This window comes from Radiomyces spectabilis, assembly GCF_025331425.1.
Source record: "Radiomyces spectabilis strain NRRL 2753 chromosome Unknown BYT42scaffold_1, whole genome shotgun sequence".
In the NCBI taxonomy this organism is placed as follows: domain Eukaryota; kingdom Fungi; phylum Mucoromycota; class Mucoromycetes; order Mucorales; family Radiomycetaceae; genus Radiomyces; species Radiomyces spectabilis.
Window position 1 is genome coordinate 1,948,511 of NW_026251926.1, and position 26,890 is coordinate 1,975,400.

The 26,890-nt window shown below is 44.5% G+C and overlaps 14 protein-coding genes across 14 annotated transcripts; 6 read left to right on the forward strand and 8 right to left on the reverse strand.

Annotated features, from left to right (window-relative positions):
* Positions 1-240: 240 nt before the first annotated feature.
* On the forward strand, positions 241-750 carry BYT42DRAFT_609722 (RF-1 domain-containing protein; the record flags this gene model as incomplete). The annotated part of the gene is made up of 2 exons (XM_051571304.1): positions 241-483; positions 553-750. The coding sequence occupies 2 exons, from the start codon at positions 241-243 to the stop codon at positions 748-750; spliced, it is 441 nt and encodes a 146-aa protein (XP_051428494.1).
* Positions 751-1,583: 833 nt separating this feature from the next.
* BYT42DRAFT_552888 (uncharacterized protein) lies at positions 1,584-2,279 on the reverse strand. The gene has a single exon (XM_051566421.1). The coding sequence runs from the start codon at positions 2,245-2,247 to the stop codon at positions 1,921-1,923; it is 327 nt and encodes a 108-aa protein (XP_051428495.1). The 5' UTR covers positions 2,248-2,279; the 3' UTR covers positions 1,584-1,920.
* Position 2,280: 1 nt separating this feature from the next.
* On the forward strand, positions 2,281-3,541 carry BYT42DRAFT_552890 (uncharacterized protein). The gene is made up of 2 exons (XM_051566422.1): positions 2,281-2,620; positions 2,700-3,541. The coding sequence occupies exons 1-2, from the start codon at positions 2,338-2,340 to the stop codon at positions 3,485-3,487; spliced, it is 1,071 nt and encodes a 356-aa protein (XP_051428496.1). The 5' UTR covers positions 2,281-2,337; the 3' UTR covers positions 3,488-3,541.
* A 986-nt stretch (positions 3,542-4,527) lies between these two features.
* BYT42DRAFT_591486 (uncharacterized protein) lies at positions 4,528-5,435 on the forward strand (the record flags this gene model as incomplete). Its single annotated transcript, XM_051570543.1, has 4 exons — positions 4,528-4,557; positions 4,648-4,771; positions 4,866-5,206; positions 5,277-5,435. 4 exons carry the CDS (start codon positions 4,528-4,530, stop codon positions 5,433-5,435), a joined length of 654 nt encoding a protein of 217 aa, XP_051428497.1.
* A 1,012-nt stretch (positions 5,436-6,447) lies between these two features.
* Positions 6,448-7,152, reverse strand: BYT42DRAFT_609725 (CybS-domain-containing protein; the record flags this gene model as incomplete). The annotated part of the gene is made up of 4 exons (XM_051571305.1): positions 6,448-6,599; positions 6,670-6,690; positions 6,767-6,958; positions 7,062-7,152. The coding sequence occupies 4 exons, from the start codon at positions 7,150-7,152 to the stop codon at positions 6,448-6,450; spliced, it is 456 nt and encodes a 151-aa protein (XP_051428498.1).
* Positions 7,153-7,423: 271 nt separating this feature from the next.
* Positions 7,424-8,538, reverse strand: BYT42DRAFT_552903 (aldehyde dehydrogenase). Its single transcript, XM_051566423.1, has 2 exons — positions 8,520-8,538; positions 7,424-8,445 (listed from the first exon to the last, which is right to left on the reverse strand). Exon 2 carries the CDS (start codon positions 8,368-8,370, stop codon positions 7,588-7,590), a length of 783 nt encoding a protein of 260 aa, XP_051428499.1. The 5' UTR covers positions 8,371-8,445; positions 8,520-8,538; the 3' UTR covers positions 7,424-7,587.
* Positions 8,524-9,346, reverse strand: BYT42DRAFT_552905 (aldehyde dehydrogenase domain-containing protein). Its single transcript, XM_051566424.1, has one exon. The coding sequence runs from the start codon at positions 8,960-8,962 to the stop codon at positions 8,636-8,638; it is 327 nt and encodes a 108-aa protein (XP_051428500.1). The 5' UTR covers positions 8,963-9,346; the 3' UTR covers positions 8,524-8,635.
* Positions 9,347-11,002: 1,656 nt separating this feature from the next.
* Positions 11,003-12,168, forward strand: BYT42DRAFT_26137 (Golgi apparatus membrane protein TVP15). Its single transcript, XM_051562755.1, has 6 exons — positions 11,003-11,171; positions 11,252-11,285; positions 11,360-11,457; positions 11,523-11,532; positions 11,591-11,645; positions 11,704-12,168. Exons 1-6 carry the CDS (start codon positions 11,081-11,083, stop codon positions 11,878-11,880), a joined length of 465 nt encoding a protein of 154 aa, XP_051428501.1. The 5' UTR covers positions 11,003-11,080; the 3' UTR covers positions 11,881-12,168.
* On the reverse strand, positions 12,150-12,846 carry BYT42DRAFT_487943 (mitochondrial import protein Pam17-domain-containing protein; the record flags this gene model as incomplete). The annotated part of the gene is made up of 2 exons (XM_051563840.1): positions 12,150-12,431; positions 12,502-12,846. The coding sequence occupies 2 exons, from the start codon at positions 12,844-12,846 to the stop codon at positions 12,150-12,152; spliced, it is 627 nt and encodes a 208-aa protein (XP_051428502.1).
* A 1,434-nt stretch (positions 12,847-14,280) lies between these two features.
* BYT42DRAFT_26265 (uncharacterized protein) lies at positions 14,281-16,191 on the reverse strand. Its single transcript, XM_051562761.1, has 6 exons — positions 15,938-16,191; positions 15,785-15,857; positions 15,678-15,706; positions 14,578-15,612; positions 14,423-14,486; positions 14,281-14,350 (listed from the first exon to the last, which is right to left on the reverse strand). Exons 1-5 carry the CDS (start codon positions 16,068-16,070, stop codon positions 14,467-14,469), a joined length of 1,290 nt encoding a protein of 429 aa, XP_051428503.1. The 5' UTR covers positions 16,071-16,191; the 3' UTR covers positions 14,281-14,350; positions 14,423-14,466.
* On the reverse strand, positions 16,192-18,385 carry BYT42DRAFT_26305 (guanine nucleotide exchange factor). Its single transcript, XM_051562766.1, has 6 exons — positions 18,216-18,385; positions 17,930-18,158; positions 17,578-17,874; positions 16,928-17,499; positions 16,730-16,860; positions 16,192-16,654 (listed from the first exon to the last, which is right to left on the reverse strand). The coding sequence occupies exons 2-6, from the start codon at positions 18,041-18,043 to the stop codon at positions 16,314-16,316; spliced, it is 1,455 nt and encodes a 484-aa protein (XP_051428504.1). The 5' UTR covers positions 18,044-18,158; positions 18,216-18,385; the 3' UTR covers positions 16,192-16,313.
* A 73-nt stretch (positions 18,386-18,458) lies between these two features.
* Positions 18,459-19,847, forward strand: BYT42DRAFT_525349 (Phospholipase/carboxylesterase/thioesterase). Its single transcript, XM_051565330.1, has 6 exons — positions 18,459-18,640; positions 18,716-18,759; positions 18,828-18,908; positions 18,990-19,064; positions 19,142-19,242; positions 19,359-19,847. Exons 1-6 carry the CDS (start codon positions 18,480-18,482, stop codon positions 19,572-19,574), a joined length of 678 nt encoding a protein of 225 aa, XP_051428505.1. The 5' UTR covers positions 18,459-18,479; the 3' UTR covers positions 19,575-19,847.
* A 199-nt stretch (positions 19,848-20,046) lies between these two features.
* Positions 20,047-21,494, forward strand: BYT42DRAFT_552919 (uncharacterized protein). Its single transcript, XM_051566425.1, has one exon. The coding sequence runs from the start codon at positions 20,407-20,409 to the stop codon at positions 21,076-21,078; it is 672 nt and encodes a 223-aa protein (XP_051428506.1). The 5' UTR covers positions 20,047-20,406; the 3' UTR covers positions 21,079-21,494.
* A 2,456-nt stretch (positions 21,495-23,950) lies between these two features.
* Positions 23,951-25,170, reverse strand: BYT42DRAFT_542155 (uncharacterized protein; the record flags this gene model as incomplete). Its single annotated transcript, XM_051565601.1, has 2 exons — positions 23,951-24,423; positions 25,026-25,170. 2 exons carry the CDS (start codon positions 25,168-25,170, stop codon positions 23,951-23,953), a joined length of 618 nt encoding a protein of 205 aa, XP_051428507.1.
* Between the last annotated feature and the right edge of the window lie 1,720 nt (positions 25,171-26,890).

The following is a 26,890-nucleotide window of genomic DNA, read 5'->3' on the forward strand; positions in this document are numbered from 1 at the left end:
GAAAAAAATGCTCCATGTCAAAAAAAAAGATTTCTGCCATTCAAATTTGGCAAATCAAATCCCTTCAATATGCAAGGCAATTCAATCAGATTTCAGATCCGGCGATGGGCATTGCTTTAAAGATGGTCCAATCATATTCAAGGGGTCACATGATGTAATTTTTTTATTGTTTTATTTTTGGGCCTACCAAATCCGACACCAAGTTGGTTTCAAGGTTCCTGTCAGTCTAGACCAGTTGCCATGCTAAGAGCATTTCAAAGTGCTTTGCAAAGAGGACTATCAGTCAATGGTGCAGTAACACCGCTTCGACATTTTACTGCAAAGGCGGCGTCTCCTGTGGCGCCTGTGCGTCAAAAGATTATTCTACAAGACGAAGACTTGATTGAGACTTTTGTGAAAGGGTCCGGTCCAGGTGGACAGTGTATCAATAAACGGGTGAGCTGTGTGGACTTGCGCCATATTCCTACGGGTCTTAGGGTTCAGGTAAAACAGTTTGAGGAAAATGGGCTCGTGCCACGGAGTCAAGCGCCGTTGACACTTTTTTTTTTCTAGTGCCAACAAACGCGATCATTGCAAGAGAATCGCGGCATTGCTCGGAAACTGCTGCGGGAAAAGTTGGATGATCTCATCAATGGCGATCAAAGTAAAAATGCAAAAAAGGCAGCCAAGGTCGCGAAACAAAAAGCTCGCCGTGCCCGTCGTGCCAAACAAAAATACGGAAAGCCCACGGAATCGACCGAGGAGACCTAACAAATCGGGAGCCAACAAGGGTGTCAATGCCGCATGAAAACCCTTGCGAAACAAGATCCCCAAATTTCCTCTCGTCAGGATTTTGCTTTATTTATGTGTTCCCATCGAGCGCGCCCTTTTTTTTTCCTTGTTGATTTATATCAAACTTTTTTATTCGTATCCAAAGCACAGTAACAAATCGACCATGAGTAATCAAAAGAGTCACGAACCTCTTACAGCCGATTCGGTGATTGCCTCGGAAGCAAGGATGCGATCGGCAACCGGTCATGGACCCGAGAAACCGGTTGGCCAGGAATCCCATCATCGAGAGCGTTTCGGTGGTAACGACGGGAGAGGTGGACAATTTTATGCAGGACTGCTTGGTCAGAGACGCTCATCCGCCGATCTCGCGGCTCGATATGAAGAACAATACCGCAGAGGATCCACTTTCAGAAACTGGGTGGCACGCCACTAAATGCAAAAGAGTCATGCCTCTGCAACTCGAAATAAAGTTGACATCATCATGCCCATAGACGGCCGAAGATAAAAGAATGAAACTTAATATATATAAAAAAGAGCGACAGATTTTTCGCTTTCCTGCATGATGAGAAACTGTGCGCCACAGGTGGACAAAAAAGTTGGCTCCTATTACTTTTTCATTATTCTGCGAGGAGCAAACTGCGATTCATACATGATCATTCTGCTGAATTAAAGTTCAATTCTCCTATTCATATCGTCGATTAGTCTGTGCATGACGTTTTATTTTCATATTGCAGAAACAATAATAGAAAAAACGATCGATCTTGATTTTTTTTTCTTCCTTTTTCCCATAAAGTTTTGATTCATGCAGAATGATTTTATTTTGAGTTTTTTCGTTGTCAGTGTCGGAAACGGACGGCGGAAGACTGACTGCCGATGAGGCACGACTCAAGGCGTTTTTTTAAAAAGTAAAAAAAAGAAAACGATTCAAAGCTATACTTGGCTAGAATCCCGCTTTTTCATTTTACATGGACCAATGCGAGAAAATTTTCATTTCGAGGGTTAAGTAAGGGATTGCTTATTTCTTTGTATCCACTTTTTTTTTGTGCCCGTGAACTCGCTTATCCATGCATGCGAAGATTCCAGCATGTGGAAGATGTGATGCGCGCACTAGCGCGTTCAATCACGGCCCGCTTTGGCATCGATTTTCACTCACTTTTCCAGTTTGTGGACCCCATCCGTGTTCGTATCACACATAAAGTGGCTGAAAGATAGGGCGGAAAAGGCACAGACAAAAAAGAAGCGAGTGATGAAGGGTGATTTGTAACGGGGATTTTGAGCAGTACGATGACGGAAGAGACCGGGAAGAAACAATAAAGAATAAATGATCATAAGAGCACATACACAAAGACGCACAGAAAAGGGAGAGGCAATCGAAAGAAGGGGAGCGCTATTGGGAGAGGTCCGTTGATCCCAAGTCAATGCAGGGATGATAGAGAGGAAGAGAGAAGGGAAAAGAAAAGGAGGCTTTTTTGCCATAAAGATTAGAAAACTTCAGCAACGCTTTTTTATCAGGTGTGTTTCTATTTTACTTTTTGACATTTTTTTGCACCTCTTTATCGTTTTATCATGCTTTCACCACATGGCTTTTATTCACAAGACGCATTCAGCTTACCATCACGCAGTCCCAAGCGACCCAAGCGTGCCTCGATAAGGAAGGTGTTTAATCATTCTGCTGGAACTTGCACACATCGAGACGATTTCCAAGTGGCCCTTTCCGTTCCGAAAACGATCCATGATCGAGTTTTATTCTACGAACTATCTTTTGAACGATTTATCCAAAAAGACTCTCAGTTAAAGGCATGGATCCGACGGTCCAAACAACGAGGACCTCCACAGGTGATGAAAGAAGGTAACATTTAAGAATCTGTGGCAAAAAAAAGGTACTCGAGGCAAAAATATAAACCTTATCCTCGTCTTTTTCGTTCTAGGCTACTGTCCTCCGCGAAGGGTATCGAAGCTTCAAGAACATGCGGCTAAATCCCGAGTTCGTCCAGAGGCAATGACGGGTTCGGTGGTATCATCGGTGAGCTCTTCGTTAAGTACTTTATTACGTAAAGCGACGCCCAAATCGTCCAACGCTCGGCCACCATCGACAGCTGTCAAGCCTGTCTTGCAACAACCCCCAAAACCTTCAGCAAGTCGTTTTTTTACGGCCTCCCTGAGCCGACTCTCCTTGTCCCGTTCCACCCAGCCATCGCATGTCAAATCCACTTCGTCAACTGCCCCTAGTGTCAATCTGAACAAGAAAAACGCCAAGAGTTCGCCGCCTCCCCCCAGCTTAAGGCAGCGATTTATCAAACGAACCTCGGCTGTCCAACCAGCGACTCGTACCACCGATATCAGGAACACATCCAATCCCCCTATCCCAGTGACTCGTCCTAAATCCTCACCACCTCCACCCAAAGATGTATCCTATTCATCTGTATTCCTCGACCATCTCCGGAAAAAAACCGGATCCAACGACTCGTTTCACGAGCATCAGCAATTACAGCCAGCCAACAATGGTCAGGAACGTGATTATCAGTCCACAAAATCCCAAATCGATCCTACTCTCCTCAACCATTACCTGAGAAAAACAGAGGGTGACCTCATGGTAGCCATGTCTATGGCTTTGAAGGAACGTAAACGATGGACCGCCACACCAATCCACAACCATCCGGCTATGCTCCCAAAATCACATCTGCCACTGAAAGGACGAACCTCTACGCTGGCGTAGAATGGGGCCTGCCAGTTCTGCGTGTTTGTAGATGTGCACATGGGGGGGGGGAATACATGGGGGGGGGGGGAGGGTTGTTTCTATCTCTTTAGACTTACTTATATTGTAGCGAGTTATCTAAATTGGACAACGGTTTAAAAATATATTTTTATATAATAAAGATAGCATATTTTTATTTGATGACCGCATTGATTCCAAAATTTAGAGTTAACGATGTATGGCGGCGGCGGCGATGGTGGTTGGTGGTCTGAACATTGACAACGCAACAATCAACAAGCGGGGAAAGGCATGTTATTTCCTTTTCTGTCAAAACCGAAAAACCTCATCCACCCCATTTATTTTTCGTGTCACCTATCGTGAAATTTGTTGGGTCGAAAAAAAAAGCTGCAACCGAGACAAAACAAAGACATTCATGCATTACCCGAGTTTCAGCTGAGCGCCAGGTCGAGTGGTGTAGCCATGACAGTATCCAACCGGGAAATCCCTCGAATACAAAGATCCATGGCTGTCCACGTGAGCCTTTAAGGTTTGAACTGATAGGTTCACGCTTAACCAAAGCTATGTCCACTGACGTACCAAACTTTGAGGATCAGTTAGGAACGGTCGGAAACAGCGCAATAAAACAGTTCTTTCACATGATAAATTCGGCTATGCTTCTATATTTTTTTCTGGCGGGATCTTAATGACGTACCTAAAGATAAAAATGCACGATTAAGGAACGGAGGTCAGTGTCAGTTTTAGCACCAAATCTGCAGACCTGATTCACTTCTTTGTTAGCTTTCCACTTTATAAATTAACACAAAAAAAAGAAGAAAAAATAATAAAGTCACCTGCTATGAGTAAGTCATCGCAACCTACAGATGTTGCAACATGGACATGCGCGCTCCCTGGATGGCTAAGCAATCTCTCTGTCTCTTTTTTTTTCGTTACTTTCATTAGCCGTCTTGCAGAATACGAAACGAGCCAAAACTGATTATGTTTCTGAAAACTACGATCAGGATGCTGAAGTGTTGCGAACCTCACTAGCATCAACACCCGTCATGACCAGCTATGATTTCGAAATCAACGAGGTACCGTTGGCCGAGACATATAAGCGAGTGGATTTTTATGTTTGAACCTGGAAATATTATTTACTTATTTACCTTGTGGATGGTGTTCAGCCGCCGGTGGGTCGACCTATTCGTATTTATTGTGATGGCATTTATGATCTATTTCACTTTGGTCACGCCAAGGCATTAGAGCAGGCCAAAAAAGCCTTCCCGGATGTGTACTTACTGGTTGGCGGTATATTCGTATTTGTGTTGACCGTTCGCTGTGAACTTGTTATTTATCTGAGCTTGATTAGTATGTGGAGATCGTGAAACTCATAAACGCAAAGGCAAAACGGTGATGACCGATGTTGAGCGATACGAAGCTGTACGACACTGCAAATGGGTCGATGAAGTAGTCGAGGATTGTCCTTGGATCGTGAACCAAGAATTTTTGGATAAACATCAAATCGATTACGTGGCCCATGATGCTGAGCCCTACAAGTCAACAGAGTCCGGCGACGTATATGCATTTGTCAAAGCACAAGGCAGATTTTTACCTACCCAGCGCACAGATGGCATCTCTACCTCTGATTTAATCACTCGTATTGTGCGAGATTACGATGCTTACCTGCGACGCAATCTGGAACGGGGTGTGAGTGCAAAAGAACTCAACATTTCATTTTTAAAGGTAGTTGGAAAAAAAAAAGGAACCATAGCGCGTTTATGCTCTTACGCTGTGTGATGCTCTTTGTCTGCAGGAACAAGAAATTAAGACGAAAAAGTCCATTGATGATTTGAGAAGACAAATCAAGACCGCCGTTTTGGATCAGTTGGAAATATGGGAGAATCAGAGTCACGATTTCATCAAAGGCTTTGCCATTCGATTTGGAGCTGAGCAAGTCGTGGTAAGTGGTTGAAGACTTGAAATCGGAAAGATCTTCACCTGCTCTAATCTTTCGTTTTCAAATGTCATCACAGGAAAAATTCCTCAATAAACGCAGACTGGTGACAAGTGATAGATTTAGCCAGTTGAATACTCCCACCGATTCTAATAGCCCCAGCAGCAGTGGCCGCAGTAGTTTGTCCAACGATGGCTAATATTGATCCATAGATATCCGTCTTTTTTTTTGCGACATTTTTGTTCTATTATCAAACTTTTTCCCACAATTTTTACCTGTTCCTCATACCTAACACACCTATACTCTCCATAAAATTCAGCATATAAGAATCCTGTAACCTATTCTTTTCATCCTCGAATCACTAACCGCATTTACACCCTCAACGTCACATGCGTTTTCTTGCAGAATTTGGTATGAATCTCATCCATCGGTTCACTCGCCGCAAGCACATTATATGAATGCTTCTACAGTGTCTGAATAACACGCTCCAACCATCAGCGTGTGTGAAAGAAGTAGTATCGCCTATTCCATCGCCTATTCCAACCGTATCCTGGACACTCCGAATCCGCGTCTCGCTGTAAAAGCGGCTTGATCTATTCCGTATCTTACCGATTTTCTTCAACGTCAAGGTTGAACCAGTCCCACTCATCAACTCTGTATCCCCGCTGTACGGCATCGCAAAGTTTTCATTCAGCCATTCGCCGTTCTCTGTTCCTGTACCTGATTTTCGTCTTTCATTACTGGCGGCTCTTTCCACTGTCAAACACACTCTCAGTCATATATCCCTCCCAGGCGAAAAACTCCCGCTTTCTACCGATGTCCGCTGATTGCCATATAGAGAATTTGGCAGGTCACTCACGTCCGTTTGTGTTCATGATTTCGTAAGCGCACATGCAACTCAGTCACTTTACCGACTCACGAAAAAATGTAAAAAAGGAGATTAGTCAATCCAATGCCACAGTTGTTTTTGATGCAACAAGTTAAAAAAAAAAGAAGAGTCGTAGAATGTATTTGATGTTATTTGATAGATCTAAGCGGTCCAAAGGCGAGACACCATCTCGGTCATGCCAACATCATGTGTATTGATTTGGTAACATCCCACCAAGACGCCCGCAGTAGCAGCATACAAAGTAGCCGTCATCAATCTTCCGATCACCGGTGCTTTACGTTGGTTGAAGTAATCTAACATGAAAACAAATATTATCTCAGTACCTCTCCTTCGCACTACCTTATGTCATTTAAAGGCAATTACCGGTGATACAAGCGTCGAAGCCTGAAAAAAAAAAAAGAGCACAATGCATAAATGAACATGATGTATCGCTGTTTGAATACGTATCCTGGGAACTTACCGATGTGGATGTGGATAGGAAGAACAACACCAAGGAGGGTGTCAGTGACAGGAGAAGCGCCAAAAGCGAATTGTGAAGCGATCAATGGGACCATGGCAGCACTCACAGCGCGTTCGAAATCCCAATGATAGGAACCATGGAGACGATCGACCGTCTGAGTAGAAGCAGCCGCATTGGCTCTGGAGGCAACCGCTGAGAAAGAAACACGAATACTAGTGAGTGAGCCATGCGCGATTCACATATGTGGGGATGAAAAGAAAAAAAAAACGTCATCCCGTATTGTTCCAAGACTTACAGGAATGAATCTTCACAAGACCCATGGGTTGCTGACGTACGATGAGACGGGTGGTAGAACGGAAAGCGGGAGCAGCAAGTCGAAGAGCCATGGTGACCAAATGTAGAGTGGGGAGGGGAACAAGTTTGATAGCAAGAAACAAAAAAAAGCAGAAACGGCTTTTCCAGGGATCACGCTCAGCACTCAAAAAAAAAATGCAAGGCCAGGGATTCCCAGTCCGGCCCAAAAATTCCGGGAGCTTGATGACGCAGTCACGCATCCAACATGTGATTTTCGTCGCCATGGAAAATCCTTTATCCCCCTGTGAGCGCTTGTTACCAAAGCATTCGCCTGAATTGGTAGGTGGGAAAAACGGTGAATGGTTTTTTTGCTTTTTTTAAATCGACTTTATTCTTATGAAGCTTTACACATATTCACATGATGAGGAGTAATATTATTATAACAAAAAAAAGGCTGAAAATGCCCTTTTTCTTCCGGAAAAAAACGGAGGGGTTTTTTTAGAAGCCAAAAAGTTGTATCGGCTGGCTTAAATCTTGGAGTTGAGTTGGATCTTGACCACCTTGACCTGAGTGTATTCTTGCAAAGCATATTTGCCGAGTTCCTTGCCGAAACCGGATTGCTTATAACCACCAAACGGTGTTGATTGGTCAAACACATCGAAGCAGTTCACCCAAATCGTGCCGGCCTTGATTTCATTGGACACTCGGATGGCGGTGTCCAAGTTGGTCGTATACACACCACCGGCAAGACCATAGTCTGAATCGTTGGCAAGTTCGATCGCTTCTTCCACTGTCTTGAAGGTACCGATCGCCACGACGGGACCAAAGATTTCCTCACGCATGATACGCATGTTGTTGTGGCAGTTGGTAAAGACGGTGGGTTCGATGTAATAACCGCGGTTACCCAGACGCTTACCACCATAGACAAGCTTGGCACCTTCTTGCTTGCCGATTTCAATATAGTTGAGAATCTTTTCGAACTGGCTCTTGTTGATTTGAGGGCCTTGGATGGTATCTTCATCGAAAGGATCGCCGACCTTGAAGTTTTCCTGAGTGGCCTTGACGAACAGCTCCAAGAACTTGTCGTGGATCGATTCATGGACAAAGATACGCGAACCGGCGTTGCAGCTCTGACCGTGGTTGTTGAAAATACCGCCTGCGGCTTGAACAGCGGCATTTTCAAGATCGGCATCAGCACAAACGATCTGGGCGGACTTGCCACCAAGTTCGAGTTGAAGTTTCTTGAGATTGCTGCCAGAGGAACCTTCCATGATCTTGCGGCCAGTGAGAGTGGAACCGGTGAAGGCCATCTTGCTCACTTGAGGATGAGCAGATAATGCGTTGCCAGTGATGTGACCATAACCAGTGATCACGTTCACAACACCCTAAAACATCCGTGCCCCTCAGTTAGATATCTCGTTCCCAACATTCTGGTGTTCCAACGACCACAACTACTTACAGGAGGAAAACCAGCTTCCTTGACAAGTGCAGCAAACTTGTAAGCAGGCAAAGGTGTGACTTCGGAAGTCTTCATGACAACTAAGGAACAGCAAAATACGTCATCAGCCATGCGGTTCAACCAATCCAAGAGGACAACTTTGGTTGTTTGATGTACTTACTGCAGTTACCGGTTGCCAACGCAGGAGCAAACTTCCAAGCGGCCATCATGGTAGGATAGTTCCATGGAATGATAGCACCGACCACACCGAGAGCTTCGTGACGAGTGTAGCACCATTTATCGTGAGTGGTGTCGATGGTCTTGCCGTGAACTTTATCGGCCCAGCCGGCAAAGTAGCGGTAACAAGCAATGGAATCGGTGATATCGACATCCCGAGCCACTGTGAATGCTTTACCGTTATCTAAGGCATCCAAAGCAGCGAGCTCGTCCTTATCGCGTTCCATCAAATCGGCAAGTCGGTTGATCAAACGTCCACGATCAGCAGGCGACACCTTCTTCCACACGTTCTGGTAACAGTCGGCCGCGGCTTTCACAGCAGCATTCACATCATTCTCATCGGCCGAGTGAACGGAACAGATGACTTCCTCGGTCGCAGGGTTGATGGTTTCAATAAGAGGACCGTGACCAGGGACAAATTCATTGTTGATGAAAAGATAGGTGTGGGCTATAGAGAATTTTGCGTGAATATTGACTTGATTTGGATCCGATTCCAGTAATCCCTTGCGTCTGGGCTGCTGTAATTACCTTGCATGGTCTTGCCATTGGACAAGCGGACGGTTTGAACGTCGGATTGTGACATGGTGTTAAAACAGAATAGAGAGACTCTAAAGTGTATAAGAAAATAGACTATCGACGCCCATCACTTTATATAGTTTATCGCATAATTGGTTTACAAATTCACAGGAGTCACACAGTTTCAAAGTCCTTTTCACTGAACCCAAAACATCCGTTTGTATGTTTCCTTATATGACATAGTCCACTCTTTTCCACCGCTATACGGCATATCCCCCTCATTCATGATACCAACCATAAAATAATGATAGAACTACCTTCCATGGGTATCCACAGCGTAAATCATTCCGGTTAATTGGAGAACGGGTTGCAGCTCTGTAGTGCAGTAGCTGGTTAAGTTTGGGTCTCCGCATCAAACCATGATATGTAATACGTGGGAACATGGAGCATGTTACAAATCCAAGGTTTCACAACGGGTCTACGATCATTGACTTTCTGATGGATCTATGCGGCCATTTCCAAAATAGCCATGACCCCAGCCAATGAACGTGATTGCAAGTGTAATAGGCTTTTTCATCTTTTACAAAGGAGAGATCATGCGCTCATTTTTCCTGCTCGCCCTGCCTTCCAGTTGTGCCTTGAAATAAAATCCTCTATAGACATAGTTTTTACGAAATATTTTTTATCCTCCTCATTGGTGACGGCAGCTATAAAAAGTCATCATATTACGTTGTTTTAATAGGACGGCATCTTGCTAGAAAGGAAAAAATTCATACCCAGCGGTTTGCTCGGTGGAAGCCCGCTCTGATGGCAGCATTGCAGATCAGCTGGCCTACCAAAAGCTTTCATCTATTCTTATTATTCGGTTCAATTAAAATGGGTGTATTTGGGTAGTTCTGTTTTCCTTTTTCTTTCCTAAAAGATTCGGTTTTATCTTAAATTATAGTAGATCCACCTCGTTATCTAGACATGAACACTTGACCTTCCACAACAAACCAGCAATGGATCGCAGTAGCTTATTTTCTTTTTTTTTTGGGGGTAGGGGTAGGGGACATGATCTGCATGCGCACAAACATATTGTAAAATGAGAAAGAAGTAAGAAACCATCAAGTCGATCAAGGCTTTTTCGGAACCCTGATCGAGGTTATCGCGGACAGCCTTCTCCAGAAGTTAGGCGAGCTTTGCTGTGGGTACGAGTTCGTCGTCGACATGGTTTTCCGAGTGTTCAGGTGGCCGATCTGGCTGTGGCGCAACGTCCTCTATTTCCTCCCAATGTTTTATCAGACAAGCGGATGCAGCCATTGACAACGGGTTGATCCTTCCGAAGGATGTTGGTTGATCAACACATTTTTGATGTCACAGACGCAAGCAACCTTATTTTTCATGCGGAGTGAGAAATCCCATGGCACATATTCATGGATCAAGGATAACAGCATTTTCTTTCCTCTGAAATGATTAAATCTCTTTGACAGCTCGAAGAATAGATGGAATCTAGATTTGACTCGGCACAATGTAAGGCCACCAATTTTATGTACCTCAGTAACGATATTTCACGCAATCTTTGACTGGTGTATGACACATATGTTTGGCTGCACAAGCGGTACCTTCAAACAGTATACCTATGCAATAATAGTCTATAGCATAATCCAACATGATGTATCCAATGGCTTGACAAGTGATTGAGTGAAAGTAGCGTAAAATGGCATTCGAGACTGTGGTGCCTTGTGTTACCTGACATGTCACAACTGATCATAACAAGTTGTGTTTTTTGAGTTGATGTGACGCTGCTGCCAACTCTTTTGACTTGCCTAATCACTCTTCAGAGCAATATGGTAGATCTCTCGCTTATATTCCGCATCATCAACATTGTAGTGGGATGCTTAATGATCATTGGTGGTGCAGGCACCATTGTCGTTGGCGGTAATTCGTGATGCTTACTCTGGTTTTCTTTCTTTTTTTTTTGACACACTGTTATTGTCTCTCTGAAATCGATATTGTAGGATTTCCCAACTTTATCCAAGGAATTTATTGCATGTAAGCCAACCGTGATATGAGATGGTGGATGTTAAAAGGGTTGATATGCGTGTGATTCATGGGGTTTTTTTTAGCCTTCTTGGTATCATGGCAGGCGTGTTTGAGTTTCAAGTTCCAGGGCAGGTCGCACAGTTTGCTTCCTTTATGTTTTCTTTCCTCGGACGCGGTATCTGTGAGTATTGATGCGAACATCGTACGTCTTTAACCCCAACATTAATATTTAATTGCAAATGATAGTTTATATTTTGTAAGTTTCTTTCTCTTCTGACATGGACCCAGCCGCCAGAGCTAATATGATCCATCAGCATCGGTTGCATTACGATGAATTGGAATTTACTCTCGCTTATTTGCGGTATCATTGTAAGTCGGATGATCAACGTCGTCTCATTAGAAGCTCTTATTAAGCGTGATTTTGTAGATCGCTGTCATTGGAGTAGCTTACGTTGTTCTCCACTTTGTACCTGCCGTTGAGCCGCCCAGTAACATGAGATACGAGACATATGAACAATCCATGGGACGGTCGGTCACGCATGCTGTGGATCCAGCCTCGGAACAATCCCAGAAAACCCAATTGCCCGAAGCCGCTGTGGTATAGATTTAAAAATATCCATGCACCGTCTCTATTCCCAGGTTTTGATCGGTGAAACCGATGGTTTGATCTCGAGTCACTAAGCCTCATGATGTACCATAGATCAATACAATAAAATTTGAACTAATCTAGCCAACACGAATAGATGTCATTGTAAATACAAAAAAAAAAATGAAACCAAAATGAGATGGTCAATGCCATTACAATCGTTTTAATCAATGTTAAATATGTCTCAATCTTGTAATGAAATCAGCATTTGCAGCTTTCCCCCTCAGTTACTCCTCCAAATCAGCGGCTCCACCACCAAAGACACCTTTGCGATAATGCTCACGCTGTTTCCTCAGCCATGATCGATAGTCGGCGACGGATTTGATCTTTTCACCGTAATAGTCAGGAACAGGATTACGAATGGAATTGAGACGAGCATCGGCTCGGTTTCTCTTGATATGCTCGTAAAACTCTTTATCGCGTTGATCCATCTCAGGCACGTATTTGCGGTTAAGCAATTTGAAGAAAGCGTCTGCAAAAACAGGGCCAGCCAAAAAACCACCAAAACCCTAAAGGCGATGAAATGAGCATGAGTCAATTATACAAAGAAAGCGCCTTTATGTTGACGCGGATACTTACGGCACCAAAAACACCTACGGCCGCCGCAGCTAAAGGATGCATTCCCATAATGGAACCGGTGGGATCCACTTGGAGTTGGAGGAAATAAGCGCCGGCACCAACGGCAGGAATGATAGTACTAGGAGCATATGAAAGCGTTTCGTAGACGCGACGCTTGGAACGCAGTTTGAAGTAGTCGTTCCAAGTGGGAATGAGCTTGTCGGTTTTGGGAGCGCTGGAAGGCTCATTGTCGGTGGAATACCGAACTGTTTGGAGTTTGTTGAAACGAGCTGTGCTTAACACAACCGATCGTTGGCCAATTCTTGATGCATGGGGGGCGAGTGCCTGAACAGCGCGCAAGGACATGGCTGGCTAATCGATATAAGTATTTCACCGAAAAAACGAGCGTTCACAGAAGGTAAGAAAAAAAAATCCATCCGCCCGGACGAAAATTTATTGATATGACGTCAGTGACTGATTGATTTTTCGCAGCCAGATGATCTTAATGCGCACAAGTGAGTTTTGAGCAGACAGTGAGAGCATATGCTCAGTCTACCTTAAAGTGATGGTACCTATCAGACCAGCATTGCACGGCATATTTTAGTAGATTTTCTGGCGATTTGACATCTTACTACAGTCGTCATAGACTTTACATGCGGTCGATAATGCTGTCACGATTAGGCTCTGAAGGAGCTTAAAAAAATGAAAAAAACTGGCCTATTGTTTACCAAATGTCATGAACCATTGCGCACGGATTAAGTTGCTTCATACAGAACAAACAAATAAAGGGGGAAAAAAAGACAATTTCTTCAAACCGAGTTGAATGGTGGCTTGGCTATATCTGAAATGCAGGAACATTTTGTTCCTACTTACTTTCCCACAATCCCAACAGATGATTATGTTTGGTTTGACTCTGTATAAGCAAAACCTTTTGTCATAGACATCAATCTTTGCGTATCTATCAACCACATTCTACTATAGAATTCCAAAATCCTGATGGCAAGAAATCTTTTATTGTGGCGATCCCAGCCTATCCTGCAATTTGTTCGAATTGATAATGGACACACCGCCTCAACTATCGCCAACATACAGGTAACAATGATTAGCTCCTCACACCTTTGCAAGCATGTCTACACTTGAAGAACTTTCAAAACTAGATCATTATCTATGTCCAAGGTTACGATTATCACAAACGGAGACGAGGTGCACATTGTATTTTCAGAGACGGTCATCAAAGAATCGAATTGTATTGTTTCGAGATCATGATGGTTATTTCAATTAATTATTATCCTGGCTGCTGTGATACTTTCTCTACTGTTTGCCATAATCAATATGAAAAATAGAGTCAAAGGATTAACTTCACCAGGCGCTTCATTGAAATGATGGCCCAGCGTCCTTTTGGTTTGGTAAAGATCAAGGCAGGGTATTAGGTATTTCCGCTGTCCGAACGCCCGGTTGTAGAGGTTCTCTAAAGAATGGCTGTCTGAATATAAATGTGGAATAAGACACTGGAAATAAGCAGGGACTTACGTTGTTGAAAAAGGAGGTAGAGCCATTGTAGTGTAGTACGTATCATCGCAAAATATTCCCATACGCAGAAATTGCTCCATGGTCGATTTGAGTACGCGTACTTGATTTTGTGAATGTTGCAATTGCGTGTAAACGCGCTCAACTTCCTTGGACTCATGGTGCGGTGAAGTGATGCTCCTTCTCAACCTTTCATTTTCATGGCGCAAATCTCTATTTTTTAACTGAATGCCATGCTCTTTCTTTCAAAGAACACAACGGTGACGTACCTGATCTCTTTTTGCGAGTTCTCAAGTTGATGTAACGCGGTTAACAGCTGTTCCCGTAGTTTATCGTTATGTTCCTGAGTGCAATCCATCAAAAAAGTTAAGTATTTGGAGAGCAGTAGGGTAAGAAACTCGTTACATGGTATCACCTTTTCAGTATTGATTTTTCGCTTGAATTCCTCGTTTTCAGTAACTACTTCATCCACATGACGACTAAGAAAAGCAATATCTTTATTACAAGCTATGCCATGCAACCGTGTATCAGTGAATGCTGTTGCCCATCAAGTATTTAGTATCTTTTTACCTTCTTTCTGTAATTGTAATACTTTGACCACTGCTCGTTCTTGTTGTAACTGTCGTTGCCATTCGGTGGGGGCGACGGGATTATCCTGTGAACTAACAAGGTCGGGCCCGCTTACAGATGACGCATCTGTCACTGTGGTGACTAATTCGCTAGGCTGGTCTGAAATGCTACTGTAATTGGATTGACACGTCGTGGTGGAGGATGAAGATGGCACCACTGTTTCGGGTTTGAGGTTATTTGATTGTAGTGGTGGATCAATTTCTGGCGATGGCGGCGATTTTGTTTCTGAACCGTTTGACTTTGGCTTGTCGGGTTCTGAGGCTGCTGCTACGGCTACGGGTACAGTTACTGTTTCTGTTACTTTACTGGCGTTTGATGAGGATACAATGTCAATGCTGGAATATCTTCGTTTATCAGCAGTGACAATGTCGTTATGAGTGGCTCGATCGGACACGCTTCGAGATTCGTGCACAGGCACGACTCGTTGAATAGGCGAATGGACAGATAAGGGTCGCACGGCAGTACAGGATCCCGTCGAAGGGTTACTGCGCAACCGTTGAGATGGTGAATAAGCGGCTGTCTTGGTGGAACCTGTGGAAGAACGTTGATGACGATGTGTCGTCGCCCGTTCGTCTTCCACACAGCGGATCGATCCGTCAATATCGACCACGGCGTAGTCATCGTCTACGGTATCGGACACTATCGACCCACGTTGACGAATGGGTTTCTCTTTAGACGTGGCAGACGGTTTGACAGGCTGGTTAGTTCCGACTTCGGTCGCTTTAGTGCCTGTGCTCTTTCTTCTGGCGGCGAGGGTACTATTGTCAGGTTTGATTGGTGTTGTCTTTGGTTCACCTATCGTTGCTGGAGACATGCCGGCTGAATGGGATACCGTTCGTTGACGGGTTCCTCGAGCTATTCGTTGCTGGGCCGGTGACTTGGAAGCTTGCGTGTACGTTGATAGGTTCTGGACACTCATTGTCGATGGCATCCCTTTTCGCGCAGCCACGCTATTTTTTCCCGACTGCGGCATCACTGTAGCATAGTGTTATATTTTCTACACTTTGATATATATCGCGATACCATTGCCTGCACCCTACCTTGTTGCCGACGATTGGACAATAACGAGCTGTGACAAGCCAACACGCGCTATCAATGATCCATTCTTTTTTGTTTCTTTGATTTCCCATCTCACTTCCAGTCTCACCTTAGACGTTTATTTTTGGTCGTGTCTGCCGTCGTCGTTTCGGTTTGTGTGGCATGGTGATTGCGATGACTACCTGAATGACCATGATTCAGCACAATGGAGCGAGCCTCTGTTACTGCATAGTTTACAGTTGGGGTAGGTGTATCAATATACCTGCTCCAGGTTGCTCCGGGGAGCTCGCTGGGACTACGGTTGGCTTATTCGTTTGCACTAGTCGGAACTTCTTGATGTGCCAAAATTTTTGATCGGCTCGTTCATCTTTTTTCTTTGATTCTAAAGAAGTCATGATTATGTAGGAAGGAATAAGGGGGTATCACCGTGAACTCGTTTCGATTTTATTTGCTTCTTTTTGCTCCTTAGCCGGTCAAACATGGCTCCCTTAAAAAAAGTTTTTTTTTTCCACACAACAATTCACAGTCAATGATGAGGTCCAGCCAACTCTAGGCAAGGTCGAATCCCGGAGGTTGACCAGTTTTCTTATCGCCTTGAACTTATTGACGCCTATAGCATCCTTGTCCCAATGCATGCATTATGCTGAATCACTGCCATCACTGTCGGTAGAGTCCACTTCATGAAACCGATTTTCGCGCATCGCCGTGGCAATAGGATTTTCTACATCAATGACTCCGGTCTTCTTTAGCCGCTCGAACAGAACAAACAGCCGTTCGGCTTCGCGTTCCTTCTCTTCATCCGTCATGTCGGCCAAACTGGGGCCGTTATTTTCTGCCGAAATATACTGTCCTGTAATGGGATTCACCTCCTTATCTTTCTCATCTCCAGCCGCTTCTTGCGGGGGTTCCATAGGGATACCCCTATTGACCAAGAACCCGATGGCATTGCCGTAACCCACTTGTTGGGTAAATTGAGTGGCTAAAAAGAAACAGAGTGTCATGTTAAGACGGAACGGTAATATTCAAATGGATACCACAGGTAAAATGAACTTACGATTTTCATCACAAAGTATGAATAGCAGCTCGCATACCGCATCGCGCGTCTGCGGTAACATTGTGGAAGTTGAACATCGAATCATATAAGCCGAAAGACTTTGGCCTTGATTTACCGGCAGCAATCGATCGCTAGGGAAGAAAAAAAAAGTTGATGAGCTTGTGTCTGAGAGTGAACGGATAGTAGTTCTGATCGCACCTATCTTTTGGCAATAGCTGTTTTCCCATGGATCGTCGAAGATTGATATCACCGTCAGCCAAGACCCGCAAGGTCAGTATGAGCGGGGCTAAGACGGCGTCCGTGGTGTGTTCTTGCACAGCTTTAGGATCCTCGTCAGGACCGCCATTGGGAAGTAAATATCGAATGGATTTATCAAGCGCTCCAATAAATTTGTTGACAATATAATCTCCTGCCTCTTCAGGTTTGACGCCCAGTGATGCGACAAAATCCGGGTGTTGCACCCATACCGAGGAGGAAACAGAGTATGGAAACTGCATCAAGGCATGAATCGCGTGGGAGTGAGGTGCAGAAAGTGGTAACGGTTCAGGAAACGGCAGACTAAAAAGTATCTCGTAAATAGGCATGAGGCACGCTTCAAAGTGCTCTGCCACTGCGACGGCGTCTTTGTTATCCGGTGCGTTTCGTATTTTGAGCAGCATGAGGTTGAAAAGTAGTTTCAGTGCTTCGCCTGAAACTGTGAGGGCATTGATTGGCGCATTGACGTTCGAGGGGGCTTGTGATTTCAGCAAAGAGACATTTTTTGATAATACCTACGCATTTATCATAAGAATGGAACAATCAGTTTCTTTCGACGCTCGTGCCTACTGTGTCTGCATAGATGGTTTTACTTTTTGAATGCCCGAAGCTATCTCTTGTTGTATCAGTTGATCCACAAGATCATTTCGATCCACCGTCATAAAGAACAGGATACGGCAGGACAGGAACTGGGTATCCATACTTGGCTGTGCAAGTTGAAGCAACCGGCAACAAGTTTCGACGGCACCCAGTTCTTCCAGATAATTTTTAACAGTGGGCTTTAGTAGAATACAGTTGGCAATGCACTTTAAAGCTTCTTGTGATGTCGGCGTATCTGTCAACGTCGTAGTACTTGTCAGGCCGCCTTTGTCGGCAAGTATACGCAAACCCTACGGCACCATAGTCAGATATTTCATCTCGCTTTTCTGCCTTGGCAGCACTTACCGTATTCGCAAACAGAGCATCCGAGCCTTCCACTGTTCGACCGAGCAGTTTCACGATTTGCAAAGCATGCAGCGTCACTAGAACAAGGTACATCAATACAATGAAAGACGCCATTCGCGAAAGTTCAAATTTATTTTACTTTCATCATCCCATTGAATGGTGGTTGTATTGGTATCAAGATCTTTCAGGAGCGCTTCGAGAAACTCGGCCTTGGGCAGTCGGATGACAACTATGAAAATTCGGGCGTCAGTATCCCTTGTCAAATAATAAGAACCACTTTATGTACCATTGGCATCATTCTGAATGGCGTTGAAAAGAGCCGAAACGCTACTGAATGGCAGGTGATGTTTTTCCAAGTAAGCTGCAGTGGCCATGTCGGGCAAAAAACGCAGAGCCAAAAAGATTCAGGGCTGCATGAACACTTCGGACAATCAATCAAATAAAGGGAGAGCGTTTTTGAGGAGCAGTCACCTGCGCGGACTCGAAGAGATAGAGTTCAATAACTGATATCTTTCGGCATCTTTCTTCGCTCTCTGGTCATCTCGTACAAATGTCTGGTGTTCTAACTTCTGTGGTTATTGGTGCTAAAGCCAAGCATACAGCTACGGTTGTGTGGCTTCACGGCCTCGGTGACAGTGGAGCTGGTTGGTCGTTCCTCGCAGAAGAACTCTCACCTTTGTTTCCCTTTGTGAAATGGATCTTGCCTAACGCGTAAGTAACGGAAAAAATGGTCGACCCACTACTGTTTGGTTCAGTTAGATTTATAAAAACACTTTTTGGTCATAGACCTACCAAGCGCATCACGCTGAATGGAGGTTATCCCATGCCTGGTGAGCCTGAAAAGGATAATGATAGTGGGAATGAATGAATAACTAACAAAGTATCGGGGTCATGATAGCTTGGTTTGATATCTTGGGTTTGGACCGATCCAGTTTGGAACATGAAGACCAAAAGGGCATGCTCGAGTCAATGGCTGCAGGTATGAAAAGCAATGGAACTGTTCATATCATCATCTTTCCAACCTCTTACTCATCGCATTTTTTTTTTATTTTTGCGTTAGTGAATCGCGTTATTCGAGAGGAAGTTGATAGTGGTATTCCTGCCGATCGTATCGTTTTGGGCGGTTTTTCTCAGGGTAAGCAAGAAAATAGTCAATACCCCCATATATGATCAGTCATTGAGGAAAACTAATTTATGGACTAAATGGGATAGGATGTGCTCTTTCCCTGTTGAGCGGTTTGACCTCTGAATATAAGCTTGCCGGTATTGTTGGATGCAGTGGTTGGCTTGTGATGGCTGACAAGATCAAATCGGTAAGTTTAGGTTTTTCTATTTTTCTCTTTCAGGCTTGGTCGTGGGAATGAATATTCTTTGGGATGCAGAAATGTTTTTCATATTTGCTAAGTCACGATGGGAAAAAATTTCATAGATGGTTGCTGAAGCGAACAAGAAGACGCCCATTTTAATGTGCCACGGCGATGCAGATACTGTGGTGCAGTACAAGTTTGGCCAAGAATCGGCTGATCACCTGAAGCAAATGGGCTATAACCTCACTTTCAACACCTATCCCGGTATGGCTCATTCGGCATGCCCCAAAGAATTAATCGACATCTCGGACTTTTTGAAACAGCGTTTCGCAGCCTAGACTATGTAATTATACACCCATGTGCATCCATCCTTCCAACCAAGGGAAAATATATATAGAAAAGAAGCGCAAAGGAACTTCTGTACCATGATTCATTATCTTTCGGATTGTACCACGGAAGTGTTGCAAATCGGTCTGGAGAGGCACAGTTCGGATCAACAGCTGATCACTAGAACGGACAATGCGGGGTAAACCCAATCGAGATAAAGAGAGAGAGAGCGAGAGCGAGAGTAAGAGAGAGGGAACACCGTATATAGTAATGTAGCAGCAACGAGGGAAAGGAAAAAAGAAGGAGCAAGTGGGCAAATCAAACAATGGTCACGTCATGTATACAGTAAAATGATGAAAAAAAAAACCAACAACAGAAGCTGTTACAGTACGAAACAACGATGACATGCTGAGCAGACGATGCACGATGATACTTGAGGCAAAAAACTGTTCAATTTTTTTATTCATTTCGATCCTAGCCTGCCACGCTCCAATAATCCGTCGCTTAATTACTTTGCCGAATTGAATGATTCCTTTCCGCGAAAGTCAGTGGGCATAACTTTCTTTTTTTGTTTTGTTTTTGTTCTTGATACCCAAAATTTATCATTGCATCTCTTTGCTTGGCACATTTTTTTCCTACTTTATCTTCATTTAATTCCTAATTCACCTGGGAAAAAAAAAATCAAACAACCCACTACCAAGGAAACCTTGCTGTTACTCTATCCAAGCAAGAGATTACGTGCGTTCATCGACCCCAAGTTCACCCATATTCCACCGCTTCTATTAATTTCATTATTCACACCTGCTTTATTCATTTCGAGAGACAAGAGACTGTAATTCGCTAATGGATGAGGCGACTTCTTCCAGCGATACTGGGAACCCCAAGCTTCAATGGCTTATCGTGCTTGCTCCAGTAGTGGGAGCCATGATCCTTTACCTGGCTCTAAGGATTCGGAATGCACGTCATCGAAGTAAACAGACGGTTGTGGATACAGAAGCAAGGGCTGAGATGTCGCCATCAAGGCCGATGGTTTCTATTTCATCGGCTTCCGATCTCCCTATTGGATACACTCCTTCAATGCCTCCTCCTTCTTTTACCGCCCATACTCTGGGTCGTGATGACCGTGGCCGGATTCACATTCCCTCACGGCCATTGATTCGGTTTTCAACCGCTTCCTTATTCCACTATCCTCAAGGTTCCACCGCATCTCTCGGCACATCGTCCACCTCATCCTCTTACTTTTGGCGACGGTTTCATCGAGCTGGACCCGAAAGCCGGCGTCCATCCCAACCACGAAGAGAACGAAGACGCCGACGACGAGATCGAACCCCACCCACACCACCGCCTATTTATTCAGGATCGCCTCCCCCCAACTACGAAGACATTATGCAACCACGGTCAGAAGCCGAACCATCGTCACGAACAGATACCGAACGAACAGTGAATGACCAAGCTGAAGATGAACCTTTGGTCCACCTTCAGCAGCGCCTGGCTTCTTCGGACCCCAATGCATAGTGTCTACTCAACCTTTTTTTTTTTTATCCTACAATTTTCCCTCGGTTGTCTCTCGCATTTACGACCCATGACGTTGCACAAACATGGACAACGCACTTGGAAGAGCTGTCGTGTCATTAGAATTTCCGGTGCAAAACACATTCATCCGTGAACTGGGAAAACCAAACTCGATCGGCCTTTGAACTTTTGCTCATGGATGCATAAAAACAGAACCTGCTGTTGGTTCTTGTCGCATGCCGGTGTTCGTGCCGCTTCCACGTTATGTGCAACCTTTTCGCCTACTTTAGCATTCATTATCATCCATCATATTCAGCAAACACATACATACAGTCATTTCAGAAAGTAAAAAAAGAAAAAAGTCCACGGTTAAGAATGATGGTCAATGGATCCAAAATAAAGATCTTTAAAAACGTGCCACGTTTTTTATTTATATGATCGTCGTCTGCTATTTACATGGCAATGTCAATATTGATGAAGAGGCAAGCCAAATTTTTTTGAGTCGATCACTTTATCTTCTTTTTTCCCTGTTTACAGTTAATTTACCGACGTTCAGAATGTTTTACAGTATGCAATTTCTTTTACAAATCTAGACAAGCACAGCATGTTGTTGATGAGAATCGGAGCTGAGCCTGTGGACCTTGCCGTTGACGAAGAGTTATTCGCGACAGTCTTATTCAACTTTTATAATAACTACATGTCACGGGAGAGTATCTCCCGAGATTATTCAATACAAGTTAGACCACCTTCTTTATTTATTGGTGTTTTATATTTTCGATCTTCTATCCTAAACGGGTTATGAAGTGGGCGTGACTGATATTTATTGGGGATAGCGGTATTTGAACGAAGACGGTTCTTGTATGGCAGAACGGTGTCTATGGGGATGTGATTTGATACCACTCTTCGATCGATGTTTCTTGCGTTTGACAGATTGAGGGGTTTGGATCTCGCCAAGGCGGGGGCTGTTCAGGTATTGGCTAAATTCATGCTGGTCTAACAAGAACTCCGATCTCGAACTTTCGGTACTTCTTGGGGCAAACTCTGCTCTTTATTCTAAGAACAAACTTTCAATTTTTATAACCTTGTGACTGGAATAATGGTTGCGAAAAAGTGGCCTCTGATATGTGAAACAGACACAACGGTTAAAAATGGAGTGGAAGTCGTCGTAAAAGCGTTGTTCGAATGAGTTGCGTCGATGGTGTTTATGAGTAGCTTATGGGTTGTCTTTTGGTTTTTTGGAAGTACATGGTTGAAAATTGATATTGAGATTAAAAAGCCTATTTTATTTTTGAGTGGGAAAACACACCACTTAATTGTTTGATTGGAGACGAAAGGCTAAAATGAGCCATAAAATTTCAAACGTAAAAAGGTGACTTTCATCACACCTCAGAGCTAAACTGCGTAACTACATTACAACTTATTAAGCTCTCTACAGGGCTTTGTTACCCCGATTAACCAACCGAGTGGGTCAGAACGGACTATGCAGTAGCCATTCAGCGCTGGCCAAAGTGGAGAGCATGCGCCGGAACCGTCGATGATCGGTGCTGAATAAACTATTTATTCAAGAAAAAAATCAGTTTTCGACTCGAGCATTGTGGAAAGTTTTCCTCTTACTGACCTTGGGGACGAGAACAAACCGCAGGACGTGGTTGGCCGCCCCGCGGTAACCGATGCAATATGGTTCATATTGAGACTGGTATTGACATCTTGTGCCGTATCATTCTGCATTCAGTATTTGGACAGACCAATACAGAATATAGTCTCGTTCCATCGCCACGTGTAACAAGCTGTTCAAGGGCTAGGCGGTAGCACGACGAGCAAGTCTATAAATTGTACGCGTTAGCATGACTTTTGATTATCTACAACGAGCATTGATTTTTACCTTGGAATGTGTTGTACTCGTCCATTCGCACAACCACCAACAATCCTTCGTACTCCACCTGTTTCAATGTAACCGGTTGGCCGACCCAGAGACCGTGCCACGCGTACTTGTTTGGAAACGAGCGTTTCCAAGCGCGATCCATGGAGTTCGTCCTGTTTGATGCAGCTCATCTTCATCCTGATAAAACATGCCCAATGTCCCTTCATACAACATTTGGGCAACTCCATAATTATGGCGCATCCACATGCTACCGGCCAGTTCGTAATGGCCAATGCGCCCGCTTGTGATGGCCCTCTTTCTCGTGATCTGGGACATGATCTTCACCGGTGAAAGTGCATGTCTTTCCCAATATTCATGCGGACTGCAATCGCAGGTGCACAAAAACCGATACACATCTGTCCCGGCATCATACCCGCCGATTGTAGGAACCCCGGGAAGTCTTCTGTAAGACGCTTTAATGCGTCATAACCCGATTCAATTCCGGGGTTGCAACCGAGTTTGCCATTCTTGACGAGCTTGCCGAGATGGGGTTTCGTCGGTACCTCGTACAAGAAGCGCCAGATATTCAGGGCGGATCACCCAGCAAGGAGTCGGCTATCTTGTGTAATGTCATGTCCCATTGCGCTTCCAAAATTGCTCGTTTTTCGCGATGTCGATAAGCGCGGTTGAAACGAGGGAGCCTATCGTCAAGTGTCAGTATAAAGTGATGCAATTTATAAAGGTCTACTCACTCGTTATGGATGCGAGAATGTGCTCGGCAAATGTTCTGGAATTTGGCGGCGCTGCCACTTCTGGCGCTGTTCTCGCTCAGATCGGTATACACTGCTTCAATCCAGCGGCTCTCCGGTTTCTCCATTCGATTCTTGCGACCCAATGTGAGGCAAAGTGGGTCAGTTAGAACTATAATGGTCCATGCTTGCAGTTTTCGTGGACTGAATGTTGCCCCCAACTTGCTGAATACCAGTCTCTTGTTTGCGCCGCAGGTTGTCAAGTTCATTTCTTGTATGCGGCGGCTCGGTTGTAGTATTCAGCGGTGGACATGCTACGATATTCAGCCGCAGGTTCTGTGTTCTGATGGCCGTTGCTTGCAACAAAGATGTCGGCCAAACCAGGGTCTGCACTCCCACGATGTTTCCAGAGTTGAGAAGGAAGGAGTGGGAGGTTGGTTTCCCGACTCCAGCATGTCGGAACTGTTGGGGAGTGGGAAGAGCCATCACAGGTGGAAATAAAGTTGGAGATCCCGAGTCTCCAACCTGTGAATTCAAAGTCCGCAAAGCGCGTTGTGCGACGACGAGCATCAGAAACACCCACTCCTTCGGGTTGTCCGGTTAGCCGTCTGCGTAGCTCGTCTGTCACTTCTTTCAAGAGCATACCAAGAGTTCTCTCGTCGATATCGACATACTGGCGCTTCAGCGTGTAGTTTGGAAGTAAAGAGAAGACCCGGCTTGGTTCTTGTGGCTGTGGTTCTTTCAGGTAAGAAGCAGTCGTTTCGGTTGATATCAGATCCGTTCCTTGCCGCAAGGTCTTCTAGGTACTGGCGCGAACGTGCAATGCGTTCCCTAGTATCAGCAATGACCCCTTGAAATTTTGCGGTCGAAATATCACTCATCCAAATCAGTGTAAGTGGCAGGGCATTCTCGGCATTGACGTGATTGACGAGGATTGCGGCGAGTCGAGATCTAGCACGTCTTCCCAAGATTAAAAAATACCCGAGCGTGATCGCGCTCGAAGAAACGCCAGTCTTTGGAATATCGGATGACTCTGTTGCCATCTTGGCGAAGAGAAAAATGCCACCCTCGAGCGTAGTGATTGCAGGAAAACTAAGCGTTGATCAGTTTTCATACTATAAGGTTTCGATCATTCATAGTATATCATACCCTCGTCATCCGTTTGGTGGGCCACGAGGACCGCACCGCGCATCTTTTTTCGTCTGATGAATCAAAGACATTTTTGAGATGCCTTTTCCCACGTCTTAGACAAAGGAATGTAAATCGGTCACGGATTTCTAACCAGCTGTCATAAGTTTTCGATAGTCACGTTATAATTGATCCTCGCCAATAAAACGAACCTTTGCCCTTTAAAGTCGGTTCGAGGAATAAAATAAAGAGCCACACATGTTTTTGCTTAAAGAACTTTGACATGACCATGTCGTTGTCAATACCGTGCTGGAATACCAAGGGCCAGATAGCAAGAGTAGATTGATAGGATACCATAATATACAGGAGAATAAGATGATGCTTATTCTTTTGGGTTCACGGGGATATTTATACTGTTACGTACTCTATTATAAAAAAATGGAAGGCTACAGCTATTGCCGAACTGGAACGGGTAACGGAACATGAGATTCGCTAGAAAAGGAATCCCGAAGCACAAAAAAGTTACAACTAAAAGAAGGAAAAAATCGAGCTTCTAATCTACTGTGCTGTACCGAAAAAAAGAGGACACTTTTCAGTTTCCGCCAATTTTTCCCTCACTTCCTCTCGGTTCTTTTACAACCTTTTGGTTGTTTCTCCTTGTTAAACAATTCTACCGCATCAAATGGGACACTGGTATATAAAATATGTACATACTTTATATAAAACAAAAAGGAAACAAAGTAGAAGAAAACAGAGCACCTGACAATTTACCACCGGGTGTTTCCACCTTTGGCATCGATCACCACTTGCATTCTCTGCGGCATCGACTCGATCAGCTTGTCCCAGTCTTGAGGTTCCAAGCTGTCCCACGTTTCCAGGAGTACACCCCGAAACTGCTCCAGCGTCATCCCTACCTCGAACTTTGCACTGACACGGGCCTTCATCTTTCGCCACAAGTTCTCGATAGGGTTGAGGTCAGGAGATTGTGCTGGCCAATCCAACTTCTTGATGCCATGGTTCTGGACCCATTCTTTGGAGGCGATGCTTTGGTGGATGGGTGCACCATCCTCCATCAAGATGAAGGGATCCTTCCTTGTCGCCAAAAAACGTGACAGAGGCCCTTCATAGACAAGCTCAATGAGGTCCTCAGACTTGCTTCTGCAGCTTCTGTCGTTGCGACCGTATTTCTTGAAGAGGGCCAGTTCGGTCTTCTGACCATGGATTATGCCGCCCCAGACCATCTGTGTGGATCGTCCACTCTTGAAGGTAGGGGCTAAGCAATTCGGGTCGTCAAGTTCGTGTTCTTTCTCCATACACGAACCTGACCGCTCTTCTCTCCTAGTTCGAAGGTTGCTTCGTCGGTCCATAGGACCTTCTTCCAGTCTTCGACGGTCCAGTCTTTGTGCTTGCTGGCAAACTGCACTCTTTTAACTTGTGCAATTGCGTCAGATGTGGTTTTTTGTGAGCTACTCGTGAAAAGTAACCCCTGCCATGCAGAGTACGGCGTACAGTGTTTCGATGGACGTAGTCTGCGACATTCTGGGTGATTTCACGAAGAGGAGCTCGCCGGTTCTTGATTACGTATTGCTGAATGTGACGTTTGTCATGATTCGTCAACTTTTTTGGCCTTCAGAGCCTGGCCTGCGCTCGAAGTTACCACGCTCATCGACCTCTTTTACGATGTTGTAGACGCGTGATCTGGCTATCTTAAATTTCTCCATGATGGTTTTGGGACGAACTCCCGATTTCTTCAAGAGTAGATTTGGGCTTTGTCCGTAGGAGTAAAAGTCATTTTTAAGCGTATATAGTTGGTAGTTTTGTATCAGAAAACAGTAGAACAAGAAGTTTGTATGGGTAAGTTTCAAAAAGAAGTCTTTTTTTTTTTGGTACGGCACTGTACAGTTCCCCTTTCAATTTGAGAGTATATAATCCAACCTGCCATAAAATGAAACACATGTCTTCGCTTCCTTTGGCGAAGCGGAAGGCCAACTGCATAATTTCATGCTCCTTATTCTTGGGCATCGGAATATGGGTTTCATGGGCGGATGATGTCTGTCTTGCTTTGGATGCGATTGTG

What these genes read in the sequence shown, in the direction of transcription:
- BYT42DRAFT_552888 (XM_051566421.1), bottom strand. Translation starts at nt 2,247, where the DNA reads ATGGCAAAAAAGCCTCCTTTTCTTTTCCCTTCTCTCTTCCTCTCTATC.
- BYT42DRAFT_552890 (XM_051566422.1), top strand. Translation starts at nt 2,338, where the DNA reads ATGCTTTCACCACATGGCTTTTATTCACAAGACGCATTCAGCTTACCA. An exon ending in TCCACAGGTGATGAAAGAAG is followed by an intron (nt 2,621 to 2,699) that starts GTAACATTTAAG and finishes TTTTCGTTCTAG; the next exon opens with GCTACTGTCCTCCGCGAAGG.
- BYT42DRAFT_552903 (XM_051566423.1), bottom strand. Translation starts at nt 8,370, where the DNA reads ATGGCCTTCACCGGTTCCACTCTCACTGGCCGCAAGATCATGGAAGGT.
- BYT42DRAFT_552905 (XM_051566424.1), bottom strand. Translation starts at nt 8,962, where the DNA reads ATGGAACGCGATAAGGACGAGCTCGCTGCTTTGGATGCCTTAGATAAC.
- BYT42DRAFT_26137 (XM_051562755.1), top strand. Translation starts at nt 11,081, where the DNA reads ATGGTAGATCTCTCGCTTATATTCCGCATCATCAACATTGTAGTGGGA. An exon ending in AGGCACCATTGTCGTTGGCG is followed by an intron (nt 11,172 to 11,251) that starts GTAATTCGTGAT and finishes TCGATATTGTAG; the next exon opens with GATTTCCCAACTTTATCCAA. An exon ending in ATCCAAGGAATTTATTGCAT is followed by an intron (nt 11,286 to 11,359) that starts GTAAGCCAACCG and finishes GGTTTTTTTTAG; the next exon opens with CCTTCTTGGTATCATGGCAG.
- BYT42DRAFT_26265 (XM_051562761.1), bottom strand. Translation starts at nt 16,070, where the DNA reads ATGACTTCTTTAGAATCAAAGAAAAAAGATGAACGAGCCGATCAAAAA. An exon ending in GTCCAATCGTCGGCAACAAG is followed by an intron (nt 15,613 to 15,677) that starts GTAGGGTGCAGG and finishes ACTATGCTACAG; the next exon opens with TGATGCCGCAGTCGGGAAAA. An exon ending in ATTACAATTACAGAAAGAAG is followed by an intron (nt 14,487 to 14,577) that starts GTAAAAAGATAC and finishes TGCTTTTCTTAG; the next exon opens with TCGTCATGTGGATGAAGTAG.
- BYT42DRAFT_26305 (XM_051562766.1), bottom strand. Translation starts at nt 18,043, where the DNA reads ATGGCGTCTTTCATTGTATTGATGTACCTTGTTCTAGTGACGCTGCAT. An exon ending in ATGCTCTGTTTGCGAATACG is followed by an intron (nt 17,875 to 17,929) that starts GTAAGTGCTGCC and finishes ATGGTGCCGTAG; the next exon opens with GGTTTGCGTATACTTGCCGA. An exon ending in CAGCTATTGCCAAAAGATAG is followed by an intron (nt 16,861 to 16,927) that starts GTGCGATCAGAA and finishes TTTCTTCCCTAG; the next exon opens with CGATCGATTGCTGCCGGTAA.
- BYT42DRAFT_525349 (XM_051565330.1), top strand. Translation starts at nt 18,480, where the DNA reads ATGTCTGGTGTTCTAACTTCTGTGGTTATTGGTGCTAAAGCCAAGCAT. An exon ending in GCTCGAGTCAATGGCTGCAG is followed by an intron (nt 18,909 to 18,989) that starts GTATGAAAAGCA and finishes TTTTTGCGTTAG; the next exon opens with TGAATCGCGTTATTCGAGAG. An exon ending in TTTGGGCGGTTTTTCTCAGG is followed by an intron (nt 19,065 to 19,141) that starts GTAAGCAAGAAA and finishes TAAATGGGATAG; the next exon opens with GATGTGCTCTTTCCCTGTTG.
- BYT42DRAFT_552919 (XM_051566425.1), top strand. Translation starts at nt 20,407, where the DNA reads ATGGATGAGGCGACTTCTTCCAGCGATACTGGGAACCCCAAGCTTCAA.